The sequence below is a fragment of the Prionailurus bengalensis genome, chromosome C1 (genome assembly GCF_016509475.1).
Source record: "Prionailurus bengalensis isolate Pbe53 chromosome C1, Fcat_Pben_1.1_paternal_pri, whole genome shotgun sequence".
NCBI classification, from domain to species: domain Eukaryota; kingdom Metazoa; phylum Chordata; class Mammalia; order Carnivora; family Felidae; genus Prionailurus; species Prionailurus bengalensis.
Genome location: NC_057345.1, coordinates 199,138,868 through 199,150,939, shown reverse-complemented (window position 1 = coordinate 199,150,939; position 12,072 = coordinate 199,138,868). Strand labels below are relative to the sequence as shown.

At 37.1% G+C, this 12,072-nt stretch overlaps 1 protein-coding gene across 3 annotated transcripts in view; it reads right to left on the bottom strand.

Annotated features, from left to right (window-relative positions):
• The window catches only part of LOC122481729 (sperm-associated antigen 16 protein-like), a 61,636-nt gene extending 61,188 nt beyond the window's left edge, over window positions 1-448 (bottom strand). The window contains exon 1 of one of the 3 annotated variants that reach the window (XR_006296930.1): window positions 202-448. Coding sequence is in view for 1 of the 3 variants with exons in the window: in XM_043577729.1 (XP_043433664.1) it covers window positions 202-328 (127 nt within the window). In the remaining 2 variants the exon portion in view is untranslated. The remainder of the gene's footprint in view (window positions 1-201) is intronic. The other 2 variants (XR_006296929.1, XM_043577729.1) reach the window with 2 other exon arrangements.
• Window positions 449-12,072: the final 11,624 nt, after the last annotated feature.

Genomic DNA, 12,072 nt, shown 5'->3' with positions numbered 1-12,072 from the left:
CACTCGGAAAAGGGGAAAAATTTAGTGGGTAGCTATCAGGGGAACACGGTGCGGGAGACGCCACCATGAGGTCCAAATGGCGTCTCGGCCGGCTTGGTAGCCACAAGCCTCAGAGGGCGCCCCCAGTGGGAAGCCCGCGCCCTCGTCCCCAACCCGTTACCAAGGGCAGCGCCTGGAGGCCGCGCCTACACTTAAGGATACGCTCCAGGTAGTAGGCGCCCTCGGCGGCCACCGCCTCCGCGGTGTCCCGAGCAGCCGTCAAGCCCATGCCCAACGCTTCTTCCAGGACCCGCAGGGCCAAGGTGGGCAGTCCTTGCTTAGCAGCCATCTGAGGCGGAACGGCCCGCTGCCTCCCTAAGAGCAACTGCGAAGACGCCTGCCCGAGACTGCACGCAGCTCTCGCGAGACTCTGACACCCTCACAGCTTCCACCCAGCCAGTTCCGCGCACCTAAGGGTTGCTGCAGCCCAAAGCTATAGGGCCCTCTGAGCTTCACTGGTTACCATGGCAATGTCGTTGCCTAGTTACCCTAGGACGCAGCTCCTGGAGTGGATGAGATAAAATGCAAGAAACAGTCGGCTTGGATTATATACATTTTGTTGCCGAGCCAGCTTGGGGTTTGCTTTGGTTTGGTTTTCATTTTAACCCTAGCATTTCTTTCTCACTTGGTTGGCTTCCCTAAGTTGTCCTTCTCCCGGTTGTTGCATGCCCATCATCAGCTACCTAATTTTAGATGTGTGGAAAGCCCCCATTATCCACAGGGAAAACTCCTGGAAAAGAGGAAGAACCTCAGTGCCAAGAGGGAAAAAAAATTTTTGTAGAAAGCATAATTGAGAGATTGACTCAGGGGAATTACCAGCCTCAGACGCTGAGCAACAAAAAACTAGGATAGGGGCGCCTGGGTGGCTCAGTCGGTTAAGCGTCCAACTTCACCTCAGGTCATGATCTCACAGTTTGTGGGTTCGAGCCCCGCCTGGGGCTCTGTGCTGATAGCTCGGAGCCTGGAGTCTGCTTTGGTTTGTGTCTCCCCCCACCCCCTGCCCCTCTCTCTGCCTCTCTCATGCAGAGGCCTCAGACAGAGGTCTCTGTCTCTCAAAAAAAAAAAAAAAAAAAAAAAACTAGGATAGTCACCTTAGTCAATTTCCTTCTTGGGTTCCTTTAAAACGTTTATCTGAATATCTGTTTTGACTTAGGTTTCATGCACTGGGACTTGGAAGAACATTTGTAGCGTTGACCCTTGCCAAGAGAAAGCCACTTTCATAAGAACTATGAGGTACAAATAGTCCTAACATAATGTATTATAAATGATATTTGTCCAATCATGTGCACTCCTTTTGCAATGACAGAATCTTCCTCAGGTTGTATTGTGTATATATCAGAAGCACATACTGAGCCTTTTTCTTTGCAGATTCTTTTTCAGTCTATGTTTTTTGATGAAAACTGAATGCCAAACAGCAATTCATTATAAAAGCTCCCATTTACTACCAAAACAAAACAAACAAAAAAGCGATAGTAGTAAGCATCCTAATGAGGTGATTGAGGGCCGAGAGGCTGCATTCAGATCCTGGCTCCACCACTTACCAGCTCTGAAACCTTGGGCAAGCCACTTAATCCAGGCCTCAGTTTCCTCATTTGTAAAATGACCATAATAATATTACCTACCTACAACAAAGCATTGTTGCAAGGGGTAAAACATAAAGAATTAAGAACTTACCAGACAAAAGTAGACACTAAGAAATAGTTGTTATTTCTATTGAAGTTAATTGCTTAGTTTTGTTTTGTTTTCAGAATAATCAAAACTCACAATTAGAAATAATACTCTTTCATTTCTCATACCTATTCTTTTAAAAACTTACTCTTTGGGGGCGCCTGGGCGGCCCAGTCAGTTAAGCAACTAACTCTTGATTTTGGTTCATGCCATGATCTCACAGTTCGTGAGATTGAGCCCCACATCAGGCTCTGTGATATTCTCTCTCCCTCTCTCTGCCCCTCGTTCTCTCAATAAATGAATAAATAAGCATCTAAAAAAAACTTACTCTTTGTCCTTGATGTTTACCATCAAGCACATCCTCAGTGCTTATTAAATTCAAGGAACAATTACTAAGAGGCTGAAAATGAAAATAAAGGAGAGGAACTCTGAAATTGGGGGATCCACTCCTTTTATAGAAAGTCTGCTGTTTGTTCCAAAGGGAGGCATTACCTTATCCCTCAAGTTTGTTTTCTGTAAACACATGTCTGAGAAATGGCCCAGGTAAGGAGTGGTCAGAGCTTTGCACCCCCAGCAAAGCATGATGGAGCATGAGAAAGCCATGAAGGAGAGTCTCTCTAAATAATTAATGTTTACATTGATCTTTTTTTTTTTTTTTGTCTGTTACATCAGCTGTTCTCTTCCTTAGATTTTAGATGTAGTATGTCATGTTCTACACATAGGTTTGAATTCTAGCTCTTCTGTATGATCTTAATTAATTTAAGCTCTTTGAGCCTTAGTTTCCTCTTATCTAAAAGAGATAGTTTAATACCTATATTACCAAAATACAGTGAATGAAATGTCTTCTTTGGGAAAATGTTTATTCATGTCTTCTCCCCATTTCTTAACTGGATTTGTTTTTTGGATATTGAGTTTGCTAAGTTCCTTATAGATATTGGATACTAACCTATTATCAGATATGTTATTTGCAAATATCTTCTCCCATTCCTTACACTGCCTTTTAGTTTTGTTGATTGTTTCCTTTGCTGTCCAGAAGCTTTTATTTTGATGATGCCCCAATAGTTTATTTTTATTTTTGTTTCCTTGCCTCAGGAGACATATCTAGAAAGAAGTTGCTATGGCTGATGTCAAAGAAATTACTACCTGTATTCTCCTCTAGGATTTTTTGTGGTTTTTGGTCTCACATTTAGGTTTTTAATCCACTTTGAATTTATTTTTGTGTTTAGTATAAGACAGTGGTCCAGTCTCATTCTTTTGCATGTTGCTGTCCAGTTTTCCCAATACCATTTATTACAGAGACACTCTTTTTCCTATTGGATATTCTTTCCTGCATTGTGGAAGATTAGTTGACCATATAGTTGTGGGTTCATTTCTGGGTTTTCTATCCTGATTTATTCAAAAAAGTTAAAGTTTCTCAAGAAATCTAACAACAGAACTACCCTATGATCCAGCAATTGCACTACTAGGTATTTACCCCAAGAATACCAAAATACCAATTCAAAGGGATACATGTACCCTAATGTTTATAGCAGCATTATTTATAAGAGCCAAATTATGGAAACAGCCCAAGCATCCATTGAGTAATGAATGGATAAAGAAGATGTGGTATATATATACAATGGAATATTACTCAGCCATAAAAAAAGAATGAAATCTTGCCATTTGCAATAACATGGATGGAGCTAGAGAGTATTATGCTAGACAAAATAAGTCAGTCAGAGGAAGACAATCATCATATGATCTCACTCATATGTGGAGTTTAAGAAACAAAACAAACAAGCAAATGGAAAAAAATAAAGAAAGAGTCAAACCAAGAAACAGATTCTTAACTATAGAGAATAAACTGATGGTTACCAGGGGGGAGATGGGTGAGGAGATGGGTGAAATAGGTGATGGGAGTTAAGGAGTACACTTACCATGATAAGCCTGAGTAATATATAGAATCGTTGAATCACTATTTTGTACACCCAAAACTAATATTACACTGTATGTGAACTAACTGAAATTTAAATAAAAATGTTAGAAAATAGTAAATGAAATGGAATATATAAAAAGCACTTATCACCATGTCTAGTATATCAAATCTTTCCAATAAATAGTTGTTAATAAAATTGACTTGAAATATTGAATGATGTGTTGATCCCACATTGGATGTTATATTTCTAACAAATTTACAAATATAGGAACATTTTTAAGAAAAAAACTTAAATGTTTTTACTCTTTTTAATGTTTATTTATTATTTTGAGAGATGCAGAGACAGAGCGCAAGGGGGGAGGGGCAGAGAGAGAGGGAGACACAGAATCCGAAGCAGGCTCCAGGCTCTGAGCTGTCAGCACAGAGCCCAATGCCAGGCTCGAACCCACGAACCATGAGATCGTGACCTGAGCCGAAGTCAGACACTCCACGACTGAGCTACCCAGGTGCCCCTAAATGTTTTTAGAAACATGCAGCCCTCAAAAAGAGGAAGATCTTAATAGAATCAGAAGAAAATAAATTACAACCAATATCCACTACTTCAGGTAGAGGAGAACGGGGAAAAATACTTGTCACAAAGCTTTTTTTTAAAAGTCCTGTAATTCAAAGAAGTGTAATTACCAAACTCTTCATAAAACAAATTATTTTTTTTATTTAAAAAAATTTTAATATTTATTTTTGAGGGAGGGAGAGAGAGAGAGAGAGGGACAGAGTGCAAGTGGGGGAGGAGCAGAGAGAGAGGGAGACACACAAAGCAAGCTTCAGGCTCTGAGCTGTCAGCACGGGGCTCAAACTCACAGACTTTGAGACCATGACCTGAGTGGAAGTTGGATGCTTAACTGACTGAGCCACCGAGGTGCCCCTAAAAAAAAAAAAAAAAACAAGTTATTTTTTAACCTAGAAGTCTAATTCTTTAAAAATTCCAAATAACCAAAGTTTTGCTTCAGAGTTCCCAATTTGCTTATGCCAATTCCATGGATTTTAAATTTAGAAATCACCTAAGATATTTTTGATTCAACTATAATTTGAACACATTTCACTGTGACTTAAACTACAGTACATTTAAAAGTTCAACTTAGAGCCATCTTTAATATTTTATTAACCTTTGGATCTCTACAATAATTGTGTAATTTGTTAGAGCAATAAAATAAAAGCAAAAATAATCTTAACAAATATAGACATGGGGCACCTGGGTGGCTCAGTCGGCTGCGCGTCTGACTTCAGCTCAGGTCATGATCTCACAGCTCGTGAGTTCGAGCCCCGCGTCGGGCTCTGTGCCAACAACTCAGAGCCTGGAGCCTGCTTCAGATTCTGTGTCTCCCTCTCTCTCTGCCCATCCCCTGCTCATGCTCTGTCTCTCTGTGTCTCAAAAATAAATAAAAACATCAAAAAAAAAACAAAAACAAATATAGACAGAACCAAAAATTGCCTTCAGATAAAAAACAAGATGCAAACTTTTGTGGTGACTGCTAATATCTTAAAACGAGTATGTCTTTGCAAGGGATGACTTTTAAAATAATATATTTACATTGGAATTCTTATTCTGTTAGTTACTGGTTTAACTTAAAAGGGGTGTACTAGTTACAAACAGAGAGAGAGGGAGGCAACCCACAAGAGACTCTTAATTACAGAGAGCAAACTAAGGGTGGATAGAGGGGTGGGGGAGAGAGGAAAATTGGTGATGGGCATTGAGGAGGGCACTTGCTGGGATGAGCATTGGGTGTTGTATGCGAGCCAATTTGACAATAAATTATATTTAAAATAAAAGAAAATAAAATGAAAGGGGTGTAGAAGCCCTACTAAGAAAAACAAAAACTTCAGATCATAGTAGTGGTTTCAGTTATAATGCTATCCTATAGTCCTGCTATCATGCAGTCCTTCTATTCTATTGTCTTTCCTTTTTAAAAAATGTTTTACAAGCTTCATTAAAGTGGAAAAAAAAAGAAAGTAGCTGAATATTTTGATGAATGAATGGCAAGCTCTCTAGTTTCCTCTTGAATATGTTTCTGAAAGAGGTAAATAAAGAAAACCAATGGAGACAGTCACTATGAAGCAACAACTACAAAGGACAACAGATTTTATTTGATCCCAGCCTAAATGCTCCATTTTTGTAAAAGTGAAATTATTTTTAAAAGCAAACCAGAAAGAAATTTGACAATGGATATACTCTCCCCATTTGTAGTTTCAAAGCAGAAAATATTCATATGCAAAAATATAGTGAAGTACTATTCAATATTCACAAGTTATAAGTGTTAATTTTCTTCCAACAGAGCCCAAGTCATTTACTGATACATCTTCCTATAAAAGTATCTTATTTTGGGGGGCGCCTGGGTGGCACAGTCGGTTAAGCGTCCGACTTCAGCCAGGTCACGATCTCGCGGTCCGGCAGTTCGAGCCCCGCGTCAGGCTCTGGGCTGATGGCTCAGAGCCTGGAGCCTGTTTCCGATTCTGTGTCTCCCTCTCTCTCTGCCCCTCCCCCGTTCATGCTCTGTCTCTCTCTGTCCCAAAAATAAATAAACGTTGAAAAAAAAAAATTAAAAAAAAAAAGTATCTTATTTTCTTTCAAAACTTTAAAGTAAGCAGTAGCCAGTTTTAGAATTTTGGAATTCATAGAAGTAGTGCAATTGTGGTGAAATTATTTTTCAACCATACAGCTGTATTTTCCCTTTTTATACCATCAACCATTTGAAAATCCATGTCTCCTGTACTCACGGTTCATGTAAGGTCAAACAGAATCAATCCTCTGACTCTGAGGATCACATGACCCTAGCTTAAACTGATAAAAATAGTTCATTCTGGGTCGCCTGGGTGGCTCAGTTGGTTGAGCATCCAACTTCAGCTCTGGTCATAACCTCACACCTCATGGGTTCCAGCCCTGCGTCGGGTTCTGTGCTAACAGCTTGGAGCCCGGAGCCTGCTTCGGATTCTGTGTCTCCCTCTCTCTCTCTCTCTCTACCCCTTCCCAGCTCATGCTCTGTCTCTCTCTGTCTCAGAAATAAATAAACATTAAAAAATAGTTTAAAAAAACAGTTCATTCCACTTGGTTACAGTGATCAGTTCCTGAATTGGCATGCAGCCTAAAAGGATCCAATGAGACATGGTGGGAATTTGGGGGGAATTCTAATAAAGAGACTCTTACTCTGTTCTTTTGGGCCTTAAGTTCCAGAGTTGCCATAGCTACCTTGCAAGTATGAAGAAAACTTCTGTCCAGGAATCGAGTCGGTATGTAGACCTGGTTGAAAAAGACAGAAAACCCAAGTCCAGATAAAATCACTTGAACCTCTAGTATACACATTTACATTTCCTTGTTCTGTCTGCTGAGGACCTAGAAGCAACAATACCCCTATTGCCTTGAGAACACCTAGCATAATATCTTGGCTTCTAATACCATTTTCAAATAAGACAGATAGCCATTGGATAAATGGCCAAAGCTAGGGCTGAGCTGAATGTACAAGATGAGCCTGGAGAATCTTACAGTGCCAGAAAATAAAAAAAGTATCCCCCATCACTAAAAAGTTACAATAATGGGGTATATTAAAGAGATGCATAAGCCAATTGAAAGAGTTCTCTAAAATATGCAAAGCTAGGACAATTTGAGCACAAAATTAATAAAGTATTAAAATATAACCCAAAGTATAAAATAAATATTATGAGTCTATTTGATATAAATAAATGATTACATACATAAATAAACAGAGGAGAATGGACACATGTCCTGTCAAGAAGAATTCCAAATAATATATGTAGATATGCCATATTATAGGAGTGGACCACAATTCCTCACCCTTTAAGTGGGTACTGCACATCATGACTTTCTTCCAAAGAATATAATATGGAAAGGGGGGAGGGTGGAAAGAGTAAGTTTACAGTGGGGAAACCTGGTAAATACTACCTCAAAACCCATGACCCCAGACTAATTATGAGAAACACATAAGACAAATTTCAATTGAGGGACATTCTACATAATACCTTACCAGTACTCCCTAAAACAGTCAATACCATCAAAAGCAAGGAAAATGTGTAAAAGCATCACAGGCATGATGATTAACTGTAATGTAGGATCCTGGAACAAAAAAAAAAAAAATGGACCTTAGGTAAATACTAAAGACATCTGAATAAAGTATGGAATTCAGCTAACAATAATGTATCAATATTGGTTCATTATACTTGGTAATTGTACATATTCATGTAGGATGGTAATAACAGAGAAAACTAGGTATGGTATATGGGGACTTTCTATATTCACAACTTCCTGGTAAACCTAAAACTATTCTTAAAGTTTATTTAAAAAAAAATTACTTGAATCTTGATTCTAGCAATGCCCTAAACAAAACTCACCCTTTGGCCTTTCTCTTACTTGAAACAATAAATAGTTTGTGCTTACGCAAGTTTCTGTTCCTCTTCTGCCACTTGCCATTCAACAAGACCCAGCTGATACATTGACTCTATAGAGAATCTTAGTTATTTTCATACTATTTAAAGGTATACTGTATTGCTATGACTTTTTTTTTCTTAAAGCGTCTGATATACCTATATGCATTTAGACACACAGATGGAGGAAATAGTTTCCTCTCACACATGATTGAAAACTAAGTGAGCTATTTTACAAGTCCGGGGCACCCTCTTCTGTCTTGTCTACTGGTCAGGCACTTTCTCATATACAGACTGAAAAAAGAAGATGAAAAGAAGTGGCAAAGTTAAAGGCAGCAACAATGGCAGTGATTGGAAGGAGCAAGAAATTGTGCAGAGGAAAGGAGGGAAAGGAAAGGAAAAGAAGGAAAGGAAAGGAAAGGAAAGGAAAGGAAAGGAAAGGAAAGGAAAGGAAAGGAAAGGAAAAGTATGGTAAAAAGTGGGAAGAAAACAAAAGCTTTCCTTAGACATGTATGTGCAATACTCAATTCCTTGGGGAAGGAGGGAAACAGAGTTTGAATTTTTTCTTCTTTTAAAGGTAACACTTTTGTTGTTGTTGTTCCTCCAGTGGGAGAGTAGGGCTGGCAGTGGATAAGCCAGTTAGCACATTGTATTCAGAATGATCAGTTTCTGGGAATGTTGGGATAGAGAGTTATGTCTCAAAGGATTTATCAAAGTTACATGTCTGAGTATAAACTGAGTGTTCAGGGACAAAGCATAGAAGCAAGCAAATCACAGATTCCAGCAAAATGAGAGCAACGGATCAAGTGGTAGGTAATATACAAAAATCCAGGATACATATGTCAATTCTAAAAGAGTCAGGTTTTAATTATTGTAATGAAAAAATGTTGTATATATTATGGTACATGAATTCTTCAGTTCAATATTTATACTTGCTTTCAACCCTACTTTTTCCCCCCTCGTTCTGTCATTTATTGCTGTTTTGGTAAATATTGCAACTATCATTGCAAACAAGAATATTTATTTCTACAATTATTATAAGAATTTAGAGAAGATTAATAAGTATAAAGCATTTAGCACAATGCCTGGCATGCTGTAAATATACAGTGAAAGATCACAAACACTAACTGATTAATTGCATTTTACTCATTGAACATACTTACATTAGAGAACTATTTTGTGCCAGGCACAGCACTAAGCTTAAGAGAAAACACAAAAATGTAATATTTATTCTATCCAACAGAAATATTAGCATTCAACAGATCTATTTTTTTTTAATCTAGATTTTTTTGTGTGTTAGGAAATTGACCTAGTTTCCAGGCATAACTTCCTCCAACCTCACACAGATACACGGTGATTTTGAGCACTTACATATTTTATTTTTATCAATAATTTTATAAATTAATTGGACACAGGAGGAGCTTCTAAAGCTTTAGTAAAATCTGCAGGAGAAAAATAATCTGTTTTACAAAAATATCAGAAGGATGTGAGTAACAACAGTTGTTGATGACAAAATAAAGCAGGAGAAAGGGAATCTAAGTGAGGAGAACAACAACTAAGCTGACAGTTATGAAAGCTTTACTTTTCCCTAATTTAAGCAGAAATCTATGGAAACTGACATCCTGCCAATATTCCCTAACTTTTCTGTTGCATTTACAGAATATTATTTTTTAATTCTTTAATAACTCCAATATCCAGGGAAAGCTTACTTATGTAAATCTACCCATTCATTACCATTTTTTTCATATTTATACACTGTAAACAGTCAGTGGCTTGGCATATTTTTTTTTACATAGAAACATTTGAAATATTAAAACAAATAGAATATAAAATATTCACACAGCTGAACTTAGCAGCAAGAGAACATTGAGTAGGGACCATTGTTCCCAGATGGGAATTATTACTAGATGAACAAAAATTTTTAGTAAACATAGCAAAGTGTCCAGTGACTACTGGACTGTATACTTGAATTTAGGAGGAAGTAAATAATTCATTTCCTGAGAAATCTTCTGTCATGAAAAAACATATTTTTTCAATAAGATCATTCACAATTTTGGCTTCTGAGAGCAGAAAGTCATCTAGAAAATATTCCTGAAAATCCCTTTCTATATGGTTTTATGACTGTGAAGACCATTGAGGTAACCACCGCCCAAAACACTCTCAACCATTAATTTTCATTCCCTGGCAACCATAGTGTTTGTTTGTTTGTTTGTTTGTTATTTCAACTTGTGATATTACAAAATGTCTTTTATCATTTTCCTCTTTTCTATATTTTTTGTCAACCTGTGAGAGCCATTTATATATTATTGATATTAGGTATTAATCTATAAATTCTATTATAAATATTTGTCCACATTTATCATCTTGTTATGACTTTAAAATATATTTTGAAATGAAAAACTTTCAATTTTCCTTTAATTAATTATGGTTATATTTTCTTTTATGTCTTCTAGGTTTACAGTCACAATTAAGAATATCTAGTCAGGGTGCCTGGATGGTTCAGTCAGTTGAGCGTCTGACTTGATTTCAGCTCATGTCATAAACTCATGGTTTGTGAATGGAGCCCCGTGTCAAGCTCCTTGCTGACAGCATGAAGCCTGCTTGGGATTCTCTCTCTGCCTCTCTTTCTCTCTGCCCCTACCCTGCTTGCACTCTCTCTCTCCTTCAAAATAAAATAAACTTAAAAAAAAAAAAAAGAATGTGCCAAATCTTAGGTATTATAAACACTCTCCTAATACTAAAAATTCTCCACATTCTTATTTTTTAATTTCCATATTTGTCTTTAATTCATCTGTAGTTTATATTTTTGTGTAAGAGATAAAATAGATTCCTACCCAGTAGATAGCCAATAATACCAGAACTTTTTAAAATAATTTCTCCCTTCCCATTGAATATGTCATCATTTTATATACTAAATTCTCATTTATACTGATATTTATTTATGAAATATTTATTCTATTCTTGTAACTAGGTTGTTTCTATACCAATGCCATACTGATTTCTGTTTAGTGTTCTTTTTTTTTTTCTTCAGATACAATGTTCAGATATCTGGAACATCAAGACCCCTTTCCTATACTTTTTTTCGTAGCTAATTTTGGGCAACAGTCGTTAATATTATTTTATACATGTCTCCTCCTTCCCAAAAAAGCCACCTTGTAATTTTAACAAGCACTGCATTGAATATACATATTAATTTTGGAAGGACTGACTTCCTAATAATATCTTCCTGTCCAAGGACATAGTGGGCTTTTCCATTTGTTCAATTTTGTTTTATGTCCTTCAATAAGATTTTACATTTTTATATCATGAAATATTCCCAAGATACATAAAAGTATGGTAAATTATTTACTATGTACATTTTACAGAGATTAAATGATTATTTCACATAAGAAAATATTTTATATTTTATGAAATTATATTTTGTTATGCCCAGAATTCGTGATCCCCAAAGACCATTAGGGAGCCGAGTCTGATGCAAAAGCAAAAGAGCCTTTATTAGAGCTAGCTCGAGCTCAGTCCCCTACCTGCACTGACACAGCGGTGAGATACCGGGAGAGAAAGCAGTTTCAAAAGGACAAAGGTTTTATTGGGTCCTAGGGGCAGTTGGTGAGGTAATGGCTGTGGCCTCAGCCGATTGGCTGGGGAAGGGTTGGAGTCCTGTTAGGCAGGTGAGCGGGAGGTTACTCAAGGGGAGGAGGCATGGTCAAGGTGAAGGACACAGAACAAGATGGAGTCGGCCGGCGTAGGCCCGCCCTTTCATATTTTATGAGAAATTTTTATGAAAATAAAATTATATTTTTTAGAAACATTTTTATAACAATTCTGAGTTATGAGGGGTTCCTTGATTTTAAACACTTCATTTTGTCTTGTGAAACATTCTCTGTGACTTCATTTTATTTGATTTATCTAATAGTTATTGAATTTAATCAATGTTCTCTAGGAACTATTTTAAGATAAAGTATTTTGTTCTGTTTTAACTCATTTTAAAAAATTTTTTAATGTTTATTTATTTATTTTTT